The sequence below is a fragment of the Myotis lucifugus genome, unplaced genomic scaffold, assembly GCF_000147115.1.
Source record: "Myotis lucifugus unplaced genomic scaffold, Myoluc2.0 scaffold_0, whole genome shotgun sequence".
Classification (NCBI taxonomy): domain Eukaryota; kingdom Metazoa; phylum Chordata; class Mammalia; order Chiroptera; family Vespertilionidae; genus Myotis; species Myotis lucifugus.
Window position 1 is genome coordinate 25,785,165 of NW_005871048.1, and position 24,024 is coordinate 25,809,188.

Genomic DNA, 24,024 nt, shown 5'->3' on the forward strand with positions numbered 1-24,024 from the left:
TTAGGGTTTTATTATATAGGATTATATAGGATAAGAAAAATTATACAGCAATAGGTATATAGAAAAATGTTTTAACTAGTGATATAACCAAAGTTAATACAAGTTACTTTAAAATGTAACTATTCTGATTCAATTTATTTCATTTTTTAATACTGTTAAGTATTCATTCAAGAAGAGACCTAGGAACTGTTCACATGGCATAGGTAAGGTTAGAGACGCACATGCTTTCTCCTCAACTTGAAGAACCAGAAGTATTAAAAGGTACTGAAGAGTTCCTACCATGTGAGATTCAAAAGCACCATACATAAACAAGCAATATTTCTCTCTAATGAAGAGAATAAACTGATAAATGATGTGTGTTGGGGAAGGCTCATGGAACATTTGGAGGAGAATAATAAAATTACATATACAGTATGAACTCAACTATGTAAAAATGCTTAGAAATACTAGAAAGACATACAGTGGGGCCTTGACTTACGAGTGTCCCGACTAACGAGTTTTTCGAGATATGAGCCGTCTCTCGGCTGATTTTTTGCTTTGAGTTGTGAGCTAAAATTCGGGTTACGAGCCAGTTTCAGATACCCCACCGCTAGTTGGCGCAGCGAACGTCACAGTGAACGCCACAACATCAGCCCAGCATCACGTGTCTCACTCGTTCACTTTAAGATTTGACATACGAGTAATTTGAGTTACGAGCTCCGTCACGGAACGAATTAAACTTGTAAGTCAAGGCCCCACTGTATATTAAAAGCTCTACAGTGGTTTTTTGTGTGGGACCATTCATTATGGGTAATTGTTACCTTCCTCTTTATATTGTCTACGTGTGTGTGTGTGTGTGTATATAAATATTTTAAGGAAAGCTTCACATGAAGATATGTTGAAGATTACAGACTGCCTAAAGGAAACTCAAAACTAATTTCCAGAATGGGTCTAAGAAAAACAAAACACAGACAAACTTACCATCACACAAAAGGGAAACATAACTTCCTAAGTCATCAGACATGTGGCGCATCACATTTCTACCCATTTTAAGACCAAGGAAGATCCAATAATCTATTGCTGCTCCAAGAATTCCAGTCAATAAGTAGGCTAGTTCATGTTTGAAGACCTAACATTAAGATGAGAAATGTATTATTAAAATAAAATATATGAATTCTATCAGTATTTATTAATTATTAAATTATATCCAATATTACCTTAGAGATGTATAGAGATCATAGTTTTAAAAGTATGAGTGTTGTTTATATTATCACTTCTATAATAAAAATTATTAAATTCCTATAGCAAGACATACAAACCTTACTTATTTATATTAAGTGTGATTTACCCTACTGTTTAAAAATCTTTCTAATACGTCCAGCCGGTGTGGCTCAGTGTTGAGCATCACCCATGAACCAGGAGGTAATGGTTTGATTCTGGTCAGGGCAAATGCCCAGGTTGTGGGCTCAAACCCCAGTGGGCATGCAGGAGGCAGCCAATCAATGATTCTCTCTCATCATTGATGTTTCTCTCTCTCTCTCTTTCTCTTCTCTCCTCTCTCTCTCTTTCTCTCTCTCTCTCTCTCTTGCTTTCTCTCTCTCTCTCCCTGAAATCAATAAAAATATATATTTTAAAGTCTTTCTAATACATAAGCTATAAAAATGAAGTATAGAAATAATATTTTTAAATATTTGATTGAAATATAAACTTTTTCACAATGTTTTAAAACTATGTCACTGAAATGCCTGTATTTTTGGTATTTTGTCTAGGCATAAAAAAAAATCACTAAATTAACAGTAGGGTATAAGGCATGTGAAAAGGTTTTAATAACTATTAGGGTATCCAAATAGATTATAACTGCTAAATTCTGCCATCACACTACATCATACTATGCCTAACAGGGGATTAGTAACAGAGAAATCTCTAGCACTTTGAACCCTCAGTGACTACTGGGTTTATTTCCTTTGCCCTTAGCAGACAAGGTTCTTACAGGTATATATACCTATAATATTTCACTAAGGCATCATTCGTTATCACAAGAAGCTACTAGTTAAATAATTTTAAAACTGAAGTTCTATTTCTGTTTTTTGTGTGCAAACAAGGACAGTGCTCAAACAGCACATACATCAGGCATGCCAAACAATGTTTACTGAGGAAAAAACCACAGTCAGGATTCTTAGTAGGTGTGCAGGTCCCCTGTTGCCCTATCACTCTGTGGAGCAAGCACACTGTATTCTCTCAGGCTAGACATTAGAATCTGGGCCACAGACTCTGAAGAATGGGGCCACGAGGATTTTAAGTTTCATGATTAGGGAAGCACTGCTCTTCCTCTGAAATGATCAGGGACCACAATACAGAATCTTGACTGCAGCCTGATCCTGACAGGTCAGAATTCATGAGAGGGTGTCGGCACCACTTCCTCTCCTGCCTTGATTAGAGGACTGGATTTAAGCCATTGCAGTTATAGTTGTGTGACTTGGGAAGCAAGCAGCAGGACTGGCCTTAGTAAGCTGGAAAATTACCAATGCCTCCTCTGTACCCTGGGAGGGTCCAAGCATTGCAACTGACCAGAACTGACTCCTTAACCACTAGGTCTTAGCCAGAACTTTGCAGGAAGCCAATTTCATTCCTTGTAAAGCCAACGTGTACATGGGTCACTCTGAGTAAGTTTTACTTCTCATGGTTCAAGTTGTCAAGAGAACATAAAACAGGACAGTGAAAATCTATATTTAAACAAGCAAACTGATCATGTCAAGATCCATGCCACAGAACTGTTCCTTCTAATAGAATGTGAATCTGAGTATCAGCCAAGACAGTACTCAGAAAGAAAGAGACTGGTAGATTTTGATATCTCAAAGTACTCCCCAGCTTAAGCAAATAGTAAATCAGAATCACTTCAGATCCCTGGTCGTAGGACGCTAAATAGGTAAAAGGAAGGTTAGCCCACAGAGCTAATAAGCCTCAAAGAAAACCACAATCTAGCACTTCCAGCAGTTAAAAATAACAAAATCAACCAGTTGGGACTTTTCCTCTTTCCTTACACAAATATATGTACACATGTACCTGACACAAGAAAATATTAATATTGCTTAATATTCAATTTTCCCTGATATTACCATTATTAAACAGAAATAGGTAGGCCTTACAGTACTTTCAAGAAATAACTGTAGGTCCCCTTACCATGATTAACAAAGATCCTGCCAAAGTATTCTTATCTGGGTGCCATTAGCTAAACATACATAATATATAGCACATATCCATAATAGAAAATTTTACATAAAAAGACACTTTCAAATCCAGGTTTTAGATCCTTTTATAATATACTCTTAACTGTGGCATTTAATATAAACAGAAGGCCAAGACACTGTGCTATGGATTGTATTCACTGTAACTTTAACAGGGTATAAACAATGCTACTATTTCTAGCATAGTGATATATATGCTCTAGAAATGGATTAGTGAAAAAAACAGCAAATAAACCACCAAAATAGAAAAGTATCATGAAATACTAAAATGACTGCTAACACTTAAAGAAAAGAACATGAATACCCTAAGAATTTAAAAAATGAAAGATAACATGATTTGCACATATGACTTATTTACCTTAGAACTCCTAGTATGTTAAAGTTTATTACCAGACATTCTGTCAATACAGTTTTCTATGATCAGCCAGTACAAGTAATCTCCAGTTTAGAAACTTGGCGATCATCCAAAAATTGACTAGCATAAAATGTAGAACAAACTAGAATCTTGGACATCTGACTCCCAGGTAGGGCTGTCTACAATATCCCACTGCAACAGATGACAAACTGCTCCTCTAGGACCTCTGTCAGGAAGATGTAAACATAATGCACACACTGTGCCTTTTCCTGTTTTAAACACTTGCATTTGAATGAAACCAGAGAAAATATGCTACAGTAGAGACTTGGACTCTATTAAGGCTTTGCCCTAACAGGCTGTGATATCTTGAATAAGTTATTTAAACTCTTTATCCTTAAGTTCCTTATCTTTAAATGTAAACTGGGTTCCATTTCTACCTATAATTGTAGGGATATCATGAAACAGCACTTAAGGACATCACAAAGAAAAGTAGGTCTAACCACCAAGCTTAGTAAAATTTGTACCTCAATAACCTTGACACAATCCACCTCTGCTCTTTGCCAAGGAAAGCCCAAAGCTTTCTTAGATTAACGGCAATGAAATTCACTGCCATGGTGTCACTCAGCAATACTTGCTGACTGACATTATGACAAAATAATATTAGCATAAACTGAGGAAGTCTGTTTAGCTAATGACTTAAATTGAATGCTTCAACTTAGCAAATCAAGAAACAAATGCTTTACAGCACAGAAAATGATGTCTGTGAACATGCATGGAATTCTTGAAATTGGAAACTGCCAAAAAGATTTAATTAAGTACAAGAATGAATTCTAACAGATAAAGTAACATAATACAAACACAGTTTATATGAACTTAAGCAATAAAATGAAAAATAAAATATTAATTTGCAAAGTTTAAAACCAGTTCGCACATTATAACCGATACTATAATTTATTGCACATTACTTCACAAATATGTCGACTTTATTTATAAATATGAACAAAAATCTTCAAGTTAAAAATCTATAAATCTGTTACTATTGACATCAGTATCTCCTGAGTAAATTCTTTTTTTGTTAATCCTCACCTGAGGATATTCTTTCCATTGCTATTTTTTTAGAGAGTGGAAAGGAGGAAGGAAGTGGGGAGAGAGAGAGAGAGAAATATCAATGTGAGAGATACACTGATCCTGCATGTGCCCAACCAGGACCTGGGAACGAACCTGGAACCCAGGTACATTCTTACCCATGATAGTCCTTTGGTGATTTAGTAAAATTATGAAAACATTAGTTTTATTATTGATTTTATTCATAGGTGAGCCATTTCATTTATATAATCAAATGGATAAAAAATAAACATTAAAAATGAGGACATATTTTCTACCAAAGTACACACAAAGGCAAATAGAAATTAATAAGAATGTTTTTAGTTTTAGTATAGAAGTACTATCCTCAACTGGCAATGAAGTGTAGATAGTTCTATTTCTGTTGACTATTTTAAATTTATACACATTTACATAATCATATTTCTTTTAAAATCAGATACATGTACAAGAAAATGGCTATTCACCTGATTAGTGTTACTAGTATATACTAGGATTACTTGATCACAAAGTCTAGCTACACAGAGAAATAATTTTCCTTTTCTAATGTCAATTTAAAAATAGGACCCTCAAAAGAATTTTCTTCTTTTAAGCATGCCTCAGAAAGCCCTCTAAATAGAATTTTTAAAACCAGTAACGGCTTCTGTTTCTGATAAGGGAGGCCTCGATAATTCAGATAAACACTATTATAAAAGAAAACTAAAAATATTGAATAAAATAGGTAAAACATCTTCTGCAAAGTTATGAGAAATTGCTAAGCCAAGATCAGAGGGAAGGTAAAAACCAAGTGAAGCACTCAAAAGTAGCCCTAAGAATATTTTCTAACTTCAGAAAGAGAGCTGAGATCCAGCAGTGTGGTTTTTGGAGCCTTGGGAAAATGGAGTATAAAAGTCCTAGCCCAAGACCTTACACCTAATACTCTTAGACCCTGAAGATTTTCACCCTCTGAGTAAGTGAATCAGAAGCAAAGACATGCATTTGTAACCCTGTACTTCACTTGGACTGTACAGGAACCCTCTAAATTAGACATTGGATTAGGGTAGTCATGAACTGGTAGGCACCTGGCAGAAACCAACAGAAATTTTCTTTGGAGAAAGATATTCTGTCTTTGCCACAAAATTATTGTTACAATTTCTGAAATGCAATTCACAACACATAGTAAACAATAATTAGCTTGCAAGGGAATATAAAATATGTAAGAGAAGCAAATAACAGAAACAAATAAAGGAGGTCCACAAAGACTACAAATATGGAATTATCAGACAGAGACTATAAAATAACTACTATTGCCATGTTCAAAGACAAAAGAAAACCTTCAAAATTTTGTAGGGAACTAGAAGCCATAAAAACATGTCATAGTAATTTGGAAGTAAAAAAGTCAAAAACTGGAAAAAATATTCAAAGTATAACTGTCATGTTTACCAACATATTAGACACAGCTAAAAAGAATAGTGAACTAAAAATTGGATGAAAAGAACTATCCAGAATGTTCCAAGTATATACAAAACTTGAAAATATAAATAAAAGGGTAAAAAACACAGAGGATACAAAGAAGAGGTGTAATATTGGAATTTTAATAGTAGAGGAGAGAAAATGGATCAGAAAAATTATTAGGATAGAAATGATTTTCCTTACTCTTAACATAGAATAGACTTTATGGCATTTGACACAAGAGCTCTCCACCTGACTACTATGCTTACTGATCCTGCAAAAATATTACCTAGCTGGCAAGTATGATAATTTATCAGTCATGAATAATAACAAAGCATAACTATATATAAAGCAGAAACTGTTACAAAAATAAATAAATAAACAAATAAACAAATCCACAAAGTAGATTCAGAAGAGTTAATTAAAACAATTATCAAACTTGATAGAAAACACTGTAAAACAACAGAGAAAACACATTTTCGCCCCTAATATTTTAAGGAGTAAAAAACAAAAAGTTCAGCTAATTTCAGAAATCAGAAATCATGTATGGCTCATTCTTTAACCAAAATTCACTATTAGAAATGAACAACAAAAGGATACACAAACCAACAAAATCCATTAACAGTAAGAAAACCCATTAATTAAGATGTAAAACACTTTCTTAAAATAATTCTTGGATCAAAGGGGAATTCATTATTGAAAGTAAAAACTAATTTGAAAAAAATAAAAAAATAAAAACAGCCTAAAGTATCAAAACCTATGGAATGGATCTCAAGATGTATTCCAAGGGCAATTTATATTGTGTATGTAAAATGAGCCCTAGCCGGTTTGGCTCAGTTGATAGAGCATCAGCCTGTGGACCAAAGTGTCCTGAGTTCAATTCCATTCAAGGGCTCGTAACTAGTTTGCAAGTTTGATCCCGGGTCCTGGTGGGGGCATGTGTAGGAGGCAACCAATTGGTGTGTCTCTCTCACATTGATGTTTCTCTCTCTGTCTCTCCCCCTCCCTTTCCCTTCCCCACTCTCTCTAAAACAAACAAACAAACAAAATCAATGGGAAAATATCCTCAGGTGAGGATTATCAATTACAACAATAAAAGAATAAAATGAAAAAAAAATCCAAACATTCAAGTACAAGAGACAGTAAAAGAATAAAAAAAATATATATGAGCAGAAATTAATGATATAACACACGAAAAAGTAGGTTAAGTCCCAAAGGCAGAGATCATTTTGAATAGGAGAAAGCAACTTTTATAATGCACCCAAATTGTGACACAATATGTTGCCATGCACTTTACATATTTTACTGTATTTAACCTTTCCAACTATCCTTCACTAAAATCACTCTATGTTAAATTTCTAATGACAGGCAAAATCTACCTACAAAGAAATAGTTCAGGAAATAACTCAACATCCAGAAAGGTAGTTTTAAAAACAAGTAGGAATTTTTATTAACACAAAAAAAAATTTATAAAAATTACAGGTTTCTTGGGAATAGAAATGTATAAAAGTAAAAAATCTAGAATGCCAAGTAACTATAGATTTCTTACTAAAAATCAAATAACTAGCTCCTGCATCCAAATGTGAGATGACAAAGAAATATGTCTCCAAAAATCTTTTACCTTAAAATTAGACAAACTAAATAGAAAACAATGATATATTTAGTTCATTTTAATATATTCAAGTAATTCGCCCGGCTAGCTCAGTCGGTAGAGCATGAGACTCTTAATATATTCAAGTAATTCAAAGAATAAAGAGAAGAAAAACATGTACCATTCAAAGATGTACTTTTTTCATAAACAATTATTCATTTATAAGTTAATCCTACTTACATCATTAGACTTGCATTTTTCCTTGTGAGAATATATAGTCCACTCCAAAAGCATATATACTGGTCTGGTCAAAAGCCCAGAGGTCTCAATTCCTGACCAGAAGATTTCAAGGAGAATTGCCTTTCCCGTTATTTTCAGACTCTGAGAATCTGAGCAGTCACACAACCTAATGAGAATATGAACAAGAATTATGTCAGTCACACAACCTAATGAAGATATTAACAAGAATTATGTATTTACTAGTGGCCTGGTGCACAAAATTCATGCATGGGGGAGGAGGGTCCCCTTAGCCCAGCCTGCACCCTCTCTAATCGGGGACATCCCTCTTGCAATCTGGGACTGCTGGCTTCTAACCGCTCACCTGCCTGCCTGCCTGATCGCCCCTAACTGCCCTCCCCTGCTGGCCTGATCTCGCCCCCAACTGCCATCCCCTGCCACCCTGGTTGCCCCCAACAGCCTCACCTGGTGACCTAATGTCGTCCCTAACTACCCTCCCCTGCTGGGCTGATCACCTCTAACTGCCTCTGCCTGCCTCATCACCCCCAACTGCCCTCCCCTGCTGGCCTAATCTCGCCCCCAACTGCCCTCCCTTGCTGGCCTGGTTGCCTCCAACTGCCCTCCCCTGCCACACTGATCTCGCCCAACTGCCCTCCCCTGCCACACTGATCTCGCCCAACTGCCCTCCCCTGCCGGCCTGATTGCCTCTAACTGCCTCTGCCTCAGCCCTCAACACCATGGCTTTGTCTGGAAGGAAGTCGGATGTCCAGAAGATGGCTGGTCAACCCGGACTAATTAGCATATTACCCTTTTAGTAGTATAGATTATATAGGATAGGATTGCTTAAATGGGGTGGGGGGAGCCTTTTTCAGCAGGAGGAGATGCTCTTGACAGACAAAAACACATAATCCCTATATCTGGACTGATAGCCAGCCATATACACTATACTACTAAACCGGTCATGAAAAAATTGAACCGCTTTCTTACACCTTACACCAAACAGCTGTTGCCCTTAAAACCCCTCCTCAGCCCCCACCTTAGGTTCTGCCTTCGCAGGTCACCCAGGTTAGGTTCTGATTGGTCGGTTTCTATGCCAGTCAGCGTCAAAAGCTCCGCCTCCTAGGCAGCCATTGGCTCCTCACACTTCCCCCAGATTAGGTTCTGATTGGTCGGTTTCTATGTCAGTCAGCGTCAAAAGCTCCGCCTCCTAGGCAGCCATTGGCTCCTGGCACTTCACCCAGATTTGGTTCTGATTGGTTGGTTTCTATACCAGTCAGTGTCTTTGGGCCTATCTCTGGGCCTGATCAAAGAGGTGAGGCTGATCAGCAGCCTGCAAGGCGGGAGAGAAACAGAGGCCTGGCTGCTGGCGCAGCTGGGAGAGAAACAGAGGCCTGGCTGCTGGCGAAGCTGGGAGAGAGAGAGAGGCAACAGCTGATCAACAGCTTCCACGGAGGCTGGGGATCAGACCCTGCCTCTCTCTCTGCAGGCCTCTCTCTGGGCCTGATCCGCAGGCCCCTCGGCAGTCAGTGCTGGATCGCTATGCTGGCACCAGTGGCTGCAGTAGGTGCTGGGTTTCCATGGCTTCCAGTGTTCAGTTGAGCCTTGGTCGTTGTGGACTTTATGGACCCTGGCTCTTTATATGTATAGATGGTCAATTTGATCACTATAGTAATAAACACAGGATCTTGTCAGTAGACAAGGAAAATTCTAGCTAGGGGCTAGGACAGGGGTGGGCAACTTTTTGACTCGAGGGCCACAATGGGTCTTAAACTCGACCGGAGGGCCGGAACAAAAGCATGGATGGAGTGTTTGTGTGAACTAATATAAATTCAAAGTAAACATCATTACATAAAAGGGTACGGTCTTTTTTTTTTTTTAGTTTTATTCATTTCAAATGGGCCGGATCCAGCCTGCGGCCCGTAGTTTACCCACGGCTGGGCTAGGAGGAAGGGAGGAAAAGGGAGATATCTATAATACTATCAACAATAAAAATATATTTTAAAAGTTCTAGCAATTTCTGAATAGAGAAAGGTCATAATACATAAAATTTATCTTTATAATAAAAGCCTAAGTGGCCATTACGGCAGAAGAACCAGAATGACCGTTCACTATAATGTGAACTGACCACCAGGGGGCAGACGTTCAAGTCAGGAGCTGCCTCCTGGTACTCAGTGCGCTCCCATAGGGGGAGTGCCACTCAGCCAGAAGCCAGGCTCATGGGTAGCGAGTGCAACAGCGGTGGTGGGAGCCTCTTCCGCTTCCCCGGCAGTGCAGAAGAGCAGCGAGCCTAGCAGTAAGGAGCAGTGAGCAGGCGGGCGGGTGATAAGGAATGAGGGCTCCTGGACTGTGAGAGGGATGTCCGACTGCTGGCGGAGAGTGGGCCTAAGCCAGCAGGCAGACATTCCTCGTGGGGTCCCAGCAGACTGTGAGAGGGCGCAGGCTGGGCTGAGGGGATCCCCCCACCCCGCCACCAGTGCACAAATTTCATGCACCGGGCCTCTAGTAGTTTTAATAAAGGATAGCATATAAAAAAATGTCCTGAGTTCAACATAACCACCAAAAAGTACACATAGTAATCTAACTTTAAGAGCATACACAAAACTTGTGATTATTACAGATTCAGTGTTAAAACCTAAAGTACAGCTTTTTACTTAAGCATTCAGTTACTAAAAATTCAAAAGTATATAAATTATGAAAAATAAAAACACTCTCACATACCCAAATGTATAAGCTGGTGAAAAATTAAAATCTGAACTAAGGCTACAAAAAAGACCTCTATTGCCACTTAAGGACTGTGCCTAGAAATACGTTTTAAAAATAAATCTACTTCAAACTGGAAAACTATGTGATTTTTAAAAAATATGTATATAGCCCTAGCCGGTTTGGCTCAGTGGGTAGAGTGTCAGCCTGGGGACCGAAGGGTCCTGGATTCGATTCTGGCCAAGGGCACATGCCCAGGTTGAGGGCTCAATCCCCAGTAGGGGGCATGCAGGAGGCAACTGATCAATGATTCTCTTTCATCATTGATGTTTCTGTCTCTCTATCCCTCTCTTTTCCTCTCTGAAATCAATAAAAAATATAAAAATAAATAAAAATATGTATATAAATGATTAGAAAAATGGTATGTAAAACAATGTAAATATAAAAAAAGTGGTGTGTTTTTTTTGTGATTAAAACTTACTTTTGACTCAGTTGTCGTACTTCACTTTCAACTAAATTGAAGAAAAATTTGAGCAGTGTCAGGTAGAGTACCTTAGAGCCAGTAATATTTTCTGAAATCTGATGACAAAAATTTTCATTGAAAAGGCAAGACCTGAAAAACATGAACCCAACAAAAATACAAACAATTTTTTGAGTAATCTGTGGACATAGTATTTTTTAGAGTATTACTGGAATTGTAATAAAATTTGCTTCAACAAAATATAAAGCAAGGTCAGTAAAATTTATTACTATTTTCTTCCTTTAAAAAATTAAATCATGTCAAGTATTTCATAATATTACATTTTTAATAATACAGGTCTAATTTCTTTTTCAATGATAGTAATGTTTAATAACCATCTGGTACTCTCCCTCTGTACTCTTTATATCACTGATAAAGAATAAAAAATAATGAATTTCATTAAACCCTTTTGATTCAGATGACCAGCTATACTCCATAATCCCCCTCTTATTCAAGAGAATTTTATTTTTTCATTATTTAGTAAAATGAAGGTTATTTTAGGGCTAATTTTTAGAGTTCCAAAAATTTAGCATTTATTTTCTTTCTGACAGTAGTCCTGTCCAACAGAATGTTCTGTGATGATGGATATGTTTTACTGAACTGTAACTTGTGCAATGAAGGACTTAAATTTTTAATTATCTAATCTTAATTAAATAGTTACATAAGACAGTGGTTACTGGATTGGACAACAGAATTCTACAGTAGTTTTCCAAAGAGAATATAATATTACTCAGGACTATAGATCTGAAAGAAATAGAGTTCTAGGCAACTATTTACTACAATTTTATCTAACTTTATTATCAATTATATTAACGATATACTTGTAACTTTGTCCTTCTATCTCTACCTTCCTCAATTTCTGTTTGAATACCACATTCTCAGGTTAGGAAGGTTCTTAGGAGCTATTAAATTTGACAATTCATTTAATATTCAAATCTGTTCTACAAGATCCTCCATGCCCACAATCAGTTACTCAGTGTATCTGAAAATTGCCAGAGATGGGTACTATAGTATCCTTTCTTTAAAAAAAAAAAAGTACATTATAAAAGATTTCAAATATATTAAAAAGTAGACTAATATCACCCCACTCACCTGTATTCATACCACTTCTATAGGCTCTTTTCCCCAACCCTCATCAAACCCAATTATTTTGAATCAAAATCTAGATATTTCTGTTTATCAAAAAATATACTTTAAGCTGTCCAACTTTCATTTCCTGTAGATTCAATTAATTCATCCAAACATTTATTAAGCACTTTTTATGTTTCAGGCATTAAATTAAGCACTGAGGTTAAGGCTTAAAACTGAGCATCTACTCTTATGTCAAAGATCTCTTTGGAAAGAGCATACTGGGGTACTTTGAATATAAATTAAGAGGAAAAAGTGAAATCAAGGTCAATAAAGCAGGTATTACAATACTTTTACATAAGAAGCATTTAAGTCTTTTAAAATAAAGGCAATGACAGTGAAGGAAGAAACAGATTTGGAAATTAGAAAGATGTCAGCTACATAAAGCATATATCCTCATATCCTCTACCATGCTAGGCTAATGCTGTTGTGTTAGAATTGTATTTTCATACCAGTCACCTTCAAAAGTGAAAAAAACTGTTTGTTATATTTATCTTCTTATCCGTGAAGTGTAGCACAGTGCCTGGCTCCCAGTAAATATTCAATAAACATTTGCTGAAAGAATGCATTAAATGCATGCTAGCTAGTAGTTTAGTAGGTGTACCAGTTAATAATGTGGATTTTTTTTCAATAGATGGAGTTACACATGTGTTGATATAGATGCCATTTGATATTTAAGCTATTTTGTTGTATTGACAACAAGCTTCAAAACTTCATATGTCAAATTTGCTGAAGGTGTTAACATCATAGATATTTTTACACTTAAAAATGTCAAATTTCGGCAGAGACTACGCCATCTTGAAGGAGAGAGTGGCTGTGATCAGAAACCTAGCCTTACCTTCAACCAGAAAGAACTCAGACACCTCCCAGGACCCTACAACCACAACACCCAGGGACCAGCTGCAAACCCACAAACACCGGGTCTCAAGCAGTGCGATACACGATGCGGACGAGCCCTGCACCTTCTCAGGGAAAGGTCAAATATCGCCTAGAGAAAGTTAATGGAGGAGACAAAGAGCTACATAACCAGACACTCAGAGAGGAGCAATCATGGGGAGACAAAGATACAGCCCACAGACATCACCAGAAAAGGAAGTAAACAGAATGGAGGCAAGCAATATGTCAGAGAAAGAATTCGGAGAAATGGTCATAAGGTCGCTGAAAAGGTTGGAAGACAAATTCAACAATATGTGTAAGAACCAAGAGGAAATGAAGAACCAAGAAGAAATGAAAAAATGACATCGCTGCGATAAAGAACTCAATAGAAAGCATCAACAGTAGAATAGAAGAAGCAGAGGACCGCATCAGTAAGCTAGAAGACAAGGTAGGAAAAATACCCAGGCAGAGCAGCATCTAGATAAAAAACTTAAAAAACAGAAGGAGAGCCTAAGGGAACTTTGGGACAACATGAAACAAAACAACATCAGCATAATAGGGGTGCCAGAAGGAGAGGAAACTGAGCAAAGAATAGAAAACCTGTTTGAAGAAATAATGACAGAACACTTCCCTGATATAGGGAAGAAAAAACTTACACAAGTCCAAGAAGCTCACAGAGTCCCAAATAAAATGAACCCCAAAAGACAGATGCCAAGGCACATTATAATTAAATTGGCAACAACCAATGACAAAGTAAGAATCTTAAAAGCAGCCAGAGAGAGACAGAAAGTTACCTACAAAGGATCCCCCATCAGACTGGCGACTGATTTCTCAACAGAAACACATCAGGCAAGAAGGGAATGGAATGAAATATACAAAGTCATGAAAAGGAAGGGTCTGAATCCAAGAATACTGTACCCAGCAAGGCTATCAATCAAAATTGAGAGTGAAATCAGGAGCTTCACAGACAAAAAAGGACTAAAGGGGTTTATTACCACCAAACCAGCAATGCAGGAAATGCTAAAGGATCTGCTGTAAAAAGAAGAAATAGGAAGCGAAGAAGGAACACAGGGGTAAAGAATAAAAATGGTGACAAACAAGTACCTATCAATAATAACTTTAGCTGAAACCGGTTTGGCTCAGTGGATAGAGCGTCGGCCTGCAGACTGAAGGGTCCCAGGTTCGATTCTGGTCAAGGGCATGTACCTGGGTTGCGGGCACATCCCCAGTGGGAGATGTGCAGGAGGCAGCTGATCGATGTTTCTCTCTCATCGATGTTTCTAACTCTCTATCTCTCTCCCTTCCTCTCTGTGAAAAATCAGTAAAATATTTTTTTAAAAAAATAACTTTAAATGTAAATGGATTAGATGCCCCAATCAAAAGACATAGGGTAGCTGAGTGGATAAGAAAACATGACCCATATATCTGCTGTCTAGAGGAAACCCACCTCAGAACAAAGGACTCACACAGACTGATGGTGAAGGGACAGAAAAAGGTTTTTCAGGAGAATGGAAATGAAAAAAAAGCTGGGGTAGCAATACTTATATCTGACAAATTAGACTTCAAAGTGAAGGCCATAACAAGCGATAAGAAAGGCCACTTCATAATACTAAAGGGAGCAATTCAACAAGAAGATATAACTCTGGTAAACATGTATACACCCAATACAGGAGCACCCAGATACATAAAAAAACTTCTGGAGGATATCAAGGTAGAGATTGACAGCAATACAGTCATAGTAGGGGATTTTAATACCCCACTAACACCACTGGACAAATCCTCTAAACAAAAAATCAGCAAAGAAACATCAATCCTAAATGACTCACTAGATCAAATGGAATTAATTGACATCTTCAGAACATTTCACGCCAAAGCCACAGAATATACGTTCTTCTCAAGTGCACATGGGTCATTTTCAAAGATAGACCATATCACAGGAAAAGTCTCTTCAAATTCAAGAAGACAGAAATCATATCAAGCATCATCTCAGACCACAATGGCATAAAACTAGAAATCAACTACAATAAAAACAATCCAAAAAAATCAAACACCTGGAGGCTAAATAGCATGCTATTAAACAATGACTGGGTTACCAAAGAGATCAAAGAAGAAATAAAAAGCATCATAGCAACAAACTACTATGAAAACACAACAATCCAAAATCTATGGGACACAGTGAAAGCAGTCTTGAGAGGGAAGTTCATAGCTCTACAGGCCTACCTCAAAAAAAACAAAAAACAGTGGTAATAAATTATCTAACCCTACAACTCAAAGAGTTACAAAGAGAGCAACAAGAAAAGTCCAGTGTAAGCAGAAGGAAGGAAATAATAAAGATCAGAGCGGAGAAAAACGACACAGAGACCAAAAAAATAATACAAAAGATCAACAAAACCAAGAGCTGGTTCTTTGAAAGGATAAACAAGATTGATGAACCTCTAGCCAGGCTCACCAAGAAGCAAAGAGAGAGGACACAAGTAAACAAAATCAGAAATGAAAGAGGTGAAGTAACAACCGATCCCACAGAAATATAAACGATTATGAAAAAATACTATGAACAACTCTCTTCCAACAAAATGGACAACCTAGATGAAATGGACATATTCTATTAAAAATACAGTCTCCCAAAACTCAACCAAGAAGAATCAAAAAACCTGACTAGGCCGATAACTACCGAAGAAATTGAAATAGCGAACAAAAATCATCCAGCAAACAAAAGCCCTGGTCCGGATGGCTTTACAGGCGAGTTCTACCAAGCATTCAAAGAACTAAAATCTATTCTCCTCAGACTATTCCAAAAAAATTCAAGAGGAAAGCAGACTTCCAACCTTTTTCTAAGAAGCCAGCATTACCCTAATCCCAAAACCAGATAAAGATACCACAAAAAAAGAGAACTACAGGCCAATATCCTTGATGAACATAGATGCTAAAATCCTCAATAAAATTCTAGCAAATCAGATTCAGTAATACATTAGAAAGATCATACACCATTACCAAGTGGTATTTATTCCAGGGATGCAAGGATGGTACAATATCCGCAAATCAATAAATGTGACACATCACATAAACAAACTGAGAGACAAAAATCACATAATCATATCAATTGGTGCAGAAAAAGCATTTGACAAAATCCAACACCTTTTCTTGATAGAAATTCTCAGCAAAGTGGGAATAGAGGGATCATACCTCAACATAATAAAAGCCTGTATGACAAACCTACAGCCAACATCATACCCAATGGGCAAAAACTAAACCAATCTCCCCTAAGAACAGGAACAAGAAAAGGATGCCCACTTTCACCACTCTTGTTCGACATAGTACTAGAAGTACCAGCCATAGCGATCAGACAAGAAGTAGAAATAAAAGGCATCCAAATTGGAAAAGAAGAAGTAAAACTGCCCTTATTCCCAGTTGACATAATACTATACAAAGAAAACCCCAAAGACTCCATCAAAAAACTACTAGAACTAATAAATGAATTTGGCAATGTAGCAGGATACAAAATTAACACTCAGAAATCTATGGCCTTTTTATACACCAATAATGAACTCACAGAAAGAGAAATGAAAAAACAAACAAAACCAATCCCATTTACCATTGCAACAACAAAATTAAGATACCTAGGAATAAACTTAACCAAGGACGTAAAAGACCTGTACTCGGAAAACTAAAGGACATTGAAAACAGAAATAGAGGAGGACATAAACAAATGGAAGAACACACCATGTTCATGGATTGGTAGAATCAACATCATTAAAATGTCCATACTACCTAAAGCAATCTATAGATTCAATGTAATACCTATTAAAACACCAATGGCATACTTCAAAAATCTAGAACAAACTCTCCAAAAATTCTTCTGGAATAAAAAAAAGACCTCGAATAGCTGCAGCAATCCTGAGAAAGAAGAACAAAGTTGGAGGGATCACAATACCAGATATCAAGCTATATTACCAAGCCACAGTTCTCAAAACTGCCTGGTACTGGCACAAGAACAGACATACAGACCAATGGAACAGAACAGAGAACCCAGAAATCGACCCAAGCTATTATGCTCAATTAATATTTGACAAAGGAGGCAAGAGCATACAATGGAGTCAAAACAGTCTCTTTAATAAATGGTGCAGGGAAATTTGGTCAGATATATGAAAAAGAATGAAACTAGATCACCAACTTACACCATACACAAAACAAACTCAAAATGGCTAAAGGACTTGAATGTAAGATGGGAAACCATAAAAATCCTACAAGACTCCCTAGGCAGCAAAATTGCAGACATATGTTGTAGCAATATCTTTACAGACACAGATCCTAGGGCAAGAGAGACTAAGGAGAAAATAAACAAATGGGACTACATCAAAATAAAAAGCTTCTGCACAGCAAAAGAAACTATCAACAAAACAACAAGAAAGCATGGGAGAAAATATTTGCCAATGTTATCTCCGATAAGGGTTTAATCTCCAACATTTACAGGGAACTCATACAATTTAGCAAAAGGAAGACAAACAATCCAATCAAAAAATGGGCAAAGGACCTAAATAGACACTTTTCAAAAGAGGACATTCAAAAAGCCAAGAGATACATGAAAACATGCTCAAAGTCACTAATCATCCGAGAGATGCAAATCAAAACAACAATGAAGTACCACCTCACACCTGTCAGAATAGCTATCATCAACAAATCAACAAATGACAAGTGCTGGAAAGGATGCAGAGAAAAAGGAACCCTCCTTCACTGCTGGTGGGAATGCAGACTGGTGCAGCCATTGTGGAAAACAGTATGACGTTTCCTCAAAAATTTAAAAATGGAACTTCCATTTGACCCAGTGATCCCACTTCTAGGAATATATCCCAAGAAAACAGAAACACCAATCAGAAATGATATATGCACCCATATGTTCATAGCAGCACAATTTACCATAGTTAAGATTTGGAAACAGCCTAAGTGCCCATCAGTAGATGAATGGATTAGAAAACTGTGGTACATCTACACAATGGAATACTACGCTGCTATAAAAAAGAAGGAATTCTTACCATTTGCAGTAGCATGGATGGAACTGGAGAGCATTATGCTACGTGAAATAAGCCAGTCAGTGAAAGAAAAATACCACATGATCTCACTCATTTATGGATAATAAAGAACATTATAACCTGATGAACAAAAAGATAGTTACAGAGGCAGAGAAGCATCGAACAGACTTGAGTGGGAAGGCTGGGGAGTGTTGCGTTGGGGGGGAGGTGTTGGGGGGGAAAAGGTAAGAGATCAACCGAAGGACTTGTATGCATGCATATAAGTATAAACAATGGACGCAAGACACTGGGGGGGGGGGGTGAGGGCAAGTGCCAGGGTGTAGGGGAGGCCAGGGGAAGGTCAATGGGGAAAAAAAGAAGACATATGTACTACTATTTGTAATACTTTAAACAATAAAATAAAATTTTAAAAAAATGTCCAATTTCATGCCAAATAAAGAACATTTGCAGGAAGTTTTAATTCATTATTTTGACAAAAAAGTTATCGTATACTTCGGGAAGCTTATGGTGAACATGCTCTATCTCAAGATACGTGTGAACGCTGGTCTAAACCCTTTAAAAGTGATTATTTTGATGTGAAAGACAAAGAACATCCAGGTCAACAAAAAAATTTTGAAGACCAAGAATTACAAGCATTATTGGATATAGATGCGTGTCAAACTCAAAAACAACTTGCAGAAAGATTAAACGTTGCTCAGCAAACAATTTCCGATCGTTTACAAGCAATGGGGAAGACTTTAAAGGAAGGAAAATGGGTGCCACATCAACTGAATGAAAGACAAATGGAAAACCGAAAAGTCATCAGTAAAATGTTGCTTCAACAGCACGAACGAAAGTGCTGTTGCATCGAATTGTGACTGGCGATGAAAAGTGGATTTATTTTGAGAATCCCAAATGCACAAAATCATGGGTTGATCCAGGTCTACCATCAACATTGACTGCAAGGCCAAATTGCTTCAGAAAGAAGACAATGCTCTGCATTTGGTGGGATCAGGAAGGTATGGTGTATTATGAGCTTCTAAAACCAGGTGAAACTATTAATACTGATTGCTACCAATAACAAATAATCAATTTGAACCACACTTTGATGGTGAAACGTCCAGAATGGGCCAGAAGACATGGCAAAGTAATTTTGCTTCATGATGACGCACCATCACACACTTCAAAACCAGTTAAAGACATGTTAAAAGATCTTGCTTGGGAAGTGTTAACCCACCCGCTGTATTCACCAGACCTTGCTCCTTCAGATTACCACTTGTTCAGATCGATGGCACAGGCACTTTCTGAGCAGCACTTCAAAACGTAAGAAGAAGTGGAAAATTGGGTCTCTGAATGGTTTGCCTCAAAACAAGAAAAGTTCTATTGGGACGGTATCCACACATTACCTGAAAGATGGGGGAAATGTGTAGCTAGCGATGGACATTACTTTGAATAAAGCACTTTTGATGTTTCTCTTGAAATTATCGTGTTTTCTTTGATTACAAAAGCCACATTATTAATCGGTATACCTAGTAGCTTGCTTCAAATATATCATAACCAAGATGGTAGGTGAATCTTTATGATCTCAAATTGATAACCAAAGGTCTAGCCTTTGCTTGGCTAGGCAAGTATCTTTTCTCTCACTACTATGGACCCCCTAAAACTAAACACTTGGACAAAAAAAATACTTCCTACACAAAGGAAGGCTATCAGAGACAGAGAGCTATCAGAAAAGAAAGGGAAAAAATGATTAGTTCTGCTGGGGAGAAAGGAGAAATAGGAAGGACTTCTGGAGAGAGTAACATTTGGAAGACAAAAGAAGAAGCATATAGGAAGATGACAGCATGTGCAGAGGCACGAAAGAGATGACATATTTAGTAAACAGAAAATTCAGTTTCAAACTTCAAATTTCTAGCTGAAAAAATGTAACAAACACTGATATTTAAAATGTTTGTACTTTTGATGACTAAAGTTTGATGATATTCATATCCAATAAATTTTCTTAATTTTTAAAACAATATGCAAGCTTAGCATTTTGTTAAAAATAAAAACAAATAATGATTTGGCTTTCTGTGAATCCATTTCAGGCATTCAATAAACATGTTTAAATCAGCAGTTCTCAACCTGTGGGTCACGACCCTTTGGGGGTCGAACGATCCTTTCACAGGGGTCGCCTAAATACATCCTGCATATCAGATATTTACAATTCATAACAGTAGCAAAATTACAGTTATGAAGTAGCAATGAAAATAATTTTATGGTTGGGGGTCACCACAACATGAGGAACTGTATTAAAGGGTTGCGGCATTAGGAAGGTTGAGAACCACTGTTTTAAATAAACTGATTGACAAACATGACCAATTCAGACGTGACCTTTTTATAGTTCTGCAATAAATACAACACAAACATTACATATCCACACATACAGTAAATTTTGAAAGAAAACATTTACTTCTTTCATGAGTTCCTAAAAATCCAGCATAACTAGTAAATTAAATTAGATCCTCACATGTGAAATTCCTTACCTGATAAGCACTTCTATTAGAGACCACGCTCCTTTCATACAAGTTGGACATTGAAACAATTCTAAGTAATATCTTGACATGGTTGGGGACTTCCAAGGAGGATGCAGGTGAAGAAGAGCTGACAATATATGAAAGTATCGACCAGAAAATGTATCTATATTATCCTATTGTTTAAAAATAAACAAACAAATCAAACACTTTAGCCAAAAGTATACTTTCACCAGCAAATTCAGTCTAAAACTATAGTAACTATGGCCTAACTTTCTTGCTAAATAAATTTATTTGAGTAAAAGATCAGATAGAAGTATGTAGCTAGTTAAATACTACAACATATTTGTGTACACTCTAAATATGTATCTATACATTAGATAATACTAGCTTTTGGGACTAACTTATATGAAACGCCCATTTTATTTTTAATGATTAGAGTGAGATAAGAGTTTCAAAATGTGACCTGAAAGGAACTAAAGGTAAGAAGTTTTTCATGCAACATTCTTTCTTATCCCCAACATTCGTCTGACATAGCTTCAACCTGTTATTTCTTCAAATTGGCACCTTGCTGATGAACATGATTAGAAAGCTACCTTTGAAAAGCTATTCCTATTGGTTTTCACAATTTAAAAAGTACGTTATCTATACTATAAATAAAAATGGTCATTATCAATGTACTAAAGGAGTAATTTACCAAATGGCACTCTAGGTCATTGTAGTGTAATGTTGTCTATTTTCACTGCCATGACACACACACGCATAAAAAAAAAAAGATAAAATTTTTTCCAAGATAAAATTACCTTGGAAATTCTGAGAAAATAGTAAGTTAAAAGCACTCAGAGTAATACCTGGTAAATTGTTTAAAAACAGTAGAGAAATAGTAATAAATGGGCACCACATTTCCTATTAAAATGAGGCAAGAAGTACTGAAGAGAAAATAAGCTGTAAGCATACAAGAAACAAAAAAATGTTCATATTTTACATTCCTTGAAAGACTGTTCTTACCTGTAGAATATTCTCTAGAAGAGCATGAAGAAGGCATACAGGAGGGATATAATGTGCTTGCAAAGAGGAAAGCTCTTCAATCGCTTCTTTAAAAAACTGGCCTTCGATGAGACTTTCAATTAAATTTAATATACCTCTGGGAATTTCAGCATTTTTAGCCTAAGAAAGGAGAGAATCTATGACTCAAACAAGGTAAGGGTAAAATCCTGGGATCAAATCTTGAATTATCAAGGAGCCTTAATTTCCTCATCTGTAAAGTGACAATAAGTCCTGACTTTATAATTTCACAGGATTGTTACATGGTTCAAAAAGGATGACTTATATAAATGTGTTTGACAACTATAAGGCACTGCAAAAAATATATTACTGCTTTACTTATTCTCTGTTGCCTTAAATAGTAAGGGGCAATACTACCTCTAAAAGAAATAATTTAAAAGGCATTTGCAAAGTCTGGCTGATGATGAGGAAACCTAAGTCAGAGCTATAATTACACATAATTCTTTAGGTGCAAAATTATTTTTTTATTTTTCTTTTAAACTTATAAGCAAACTATGTCTATTAAGATATACTAAATATATTAAAATTTTTCAAGCACCATCAATATGTGCAAAAGTAACAACTGCATAATGTCATTAAAAATCACTCTGAGAATGCACATTAATACAGTTATAAGAGTTCCACGAAATATATTCCCCTTGGTCAAAATATTTTTAACAAAGCAAGTTAACCACTTTGAACTAGTCAAGAATCAAAAATACTCTAAAAGACTACATGGAATAAAATAATCATTTTAAAGAAGTGAAAAAGTATATAAAAGATATATACATTTTTAAATATATTTTAATCTATAAGTAGTATTTATAAAAGCTATAAAATATCAGAACAGGGATATAAAACTCATCTATGATGAGCACAAGGTTTTAATTCTTGTTATTAGATTTTACTACCATATAAAAATTTTTGAGGCTTTGACAGACAGTATTTTTAATTAGGAAAACTACATTTAAAATTTAATAGGGGCCCTGAAGTCATCTCAATACACCCAGGTGTGGGTTTGGCACATAAAGAATCTACCAATGAATTCATAAGTAAGTGGAACAACAAATAGACGTTCCTCTCTCTGTCCCCACCCCACTTCCTCTCTCTTTCTCAAATTAATAAATGAAAAGAAGGAAGCTTTGTGGGCAGACAATACATTCCTTTACATCAAAACACTAAAAATAACAAAACATAAAGCCTCACTTTTTCCCCATCACCACCCTACTGCAAGCCCCTTACCTCCACATTGTATATTGGTTGTTTATCTATCTTAATGCAGCTGTATCTGATAGCCTACAAAATATCAATCATATAATTAAAATTTAACATTTTTTTGGTCAAAAAATACATTTCAGTTTACAAACTTCAGTCAAACTTACAAAACAAATTTTGATACTCGTGTTTACTCAGGCTAGGGATGTCTTATCATTTTAGGTAACGGTACTCTGATGAATATGAACATTCTCTATTTTCTCCTTCTAAATTAAAATAACTTAAAAGGCAAAGTCATATTTACTTTGAAGATCTGGAGAGGTCCACTGTCCTCACTATTTTAATAATTAGAAATATGAATAGGGAAAACATTTTATATAAGGGTCCATAGAAGAAAAATATGCAGTCATGTTTTCTATAAAGTCACATATATACCTTCCTCTATTCTTATAAAATACCTACAATTATATATTTGTTTAAAATATTAAACTAGAAAAATATCTTCCACAAACATAAAAAAGATAATATCCTGATTATATGAAAAGCTAAAAAATTTACCAAACCATATTTTTTCTTGAGCTTATCAGATAGCAGAGGCCTCTTAGTGCAATCAGCTAAACTAAAATATGAAGAAAGACAGGAGCCTCCAAGGAAACGGGACATGAGCACTAATTTATCTCAAACACAGCATGGTAGAAAGAGAAGGCCTCCATTAAAGAGGGTAAGAAAGTTTCAGCTAAAATTTCCACCACTAGCTAAAGGTCAAGTGAGGGCTGCATGAAGACAGCAGAACCCCTGGGAATCAAAGACATAAGGGGAGTTAGCACTCAATGGAAGTATTTTCTCCATGGATCTCATCAAGGGCACATGGAAAAAAAAGGAGACAGGATGGGAGACTAAAGAAATCTTCCCTAGGCCTGGGCAAGGTGAACAGCAGTTGCTATGAGAAAGGCAGCAAACCACGTTACATATAATTTATCTGTAATCATGGAGGTATTAGCAGAGAATTCAACATATTTACTAAGTGGCCAAATAATTACTGTTCATAACAAATTAATGAATTAAGAAAAGTATTTTAAGAAA

At 36.3% G+C, this 24,024-nt stretch overlaps 1 protein-coding gene across 1 annotated transcript in view; it reads right to left on the reverse strand.

The window, feature by feature from the left end:
• Positions 1-24,024, reverse strand: part of SLF1 (SMC5-SMC6 complex localization factor 1) — a 67,286-nt gene that overhangs the window by 13,293 nt on the left and 29,969 nt on the right. The window contains exons 10-15 of the mRNA XM_006081213.3: positions 22,969-23,022; positions 21,691-21,849; positions 20,695-20,858; positions 11,121-11,252; positions 7,943-8,108; positions 961-1,108 (exon numbers count right to left, since the gene is read on the reverse strand). Coding sequence (XP_006081275.1) covers positions 961-1,108; positions 7,943-8,108; positions 11,121-11,252; positions 20,695-20,858; positions 21,691-21,849; positions 22,969-23,022 — 823 coding nt within the window. The remainder of the gene's footprint in view (positions 1-960; positions 1,109-7,942; positions 8,109-11,120; positions 11,253-20,694; positions 20,859-21,690; positions 21,850-22,968; positions 23,023-24,024) is intronic.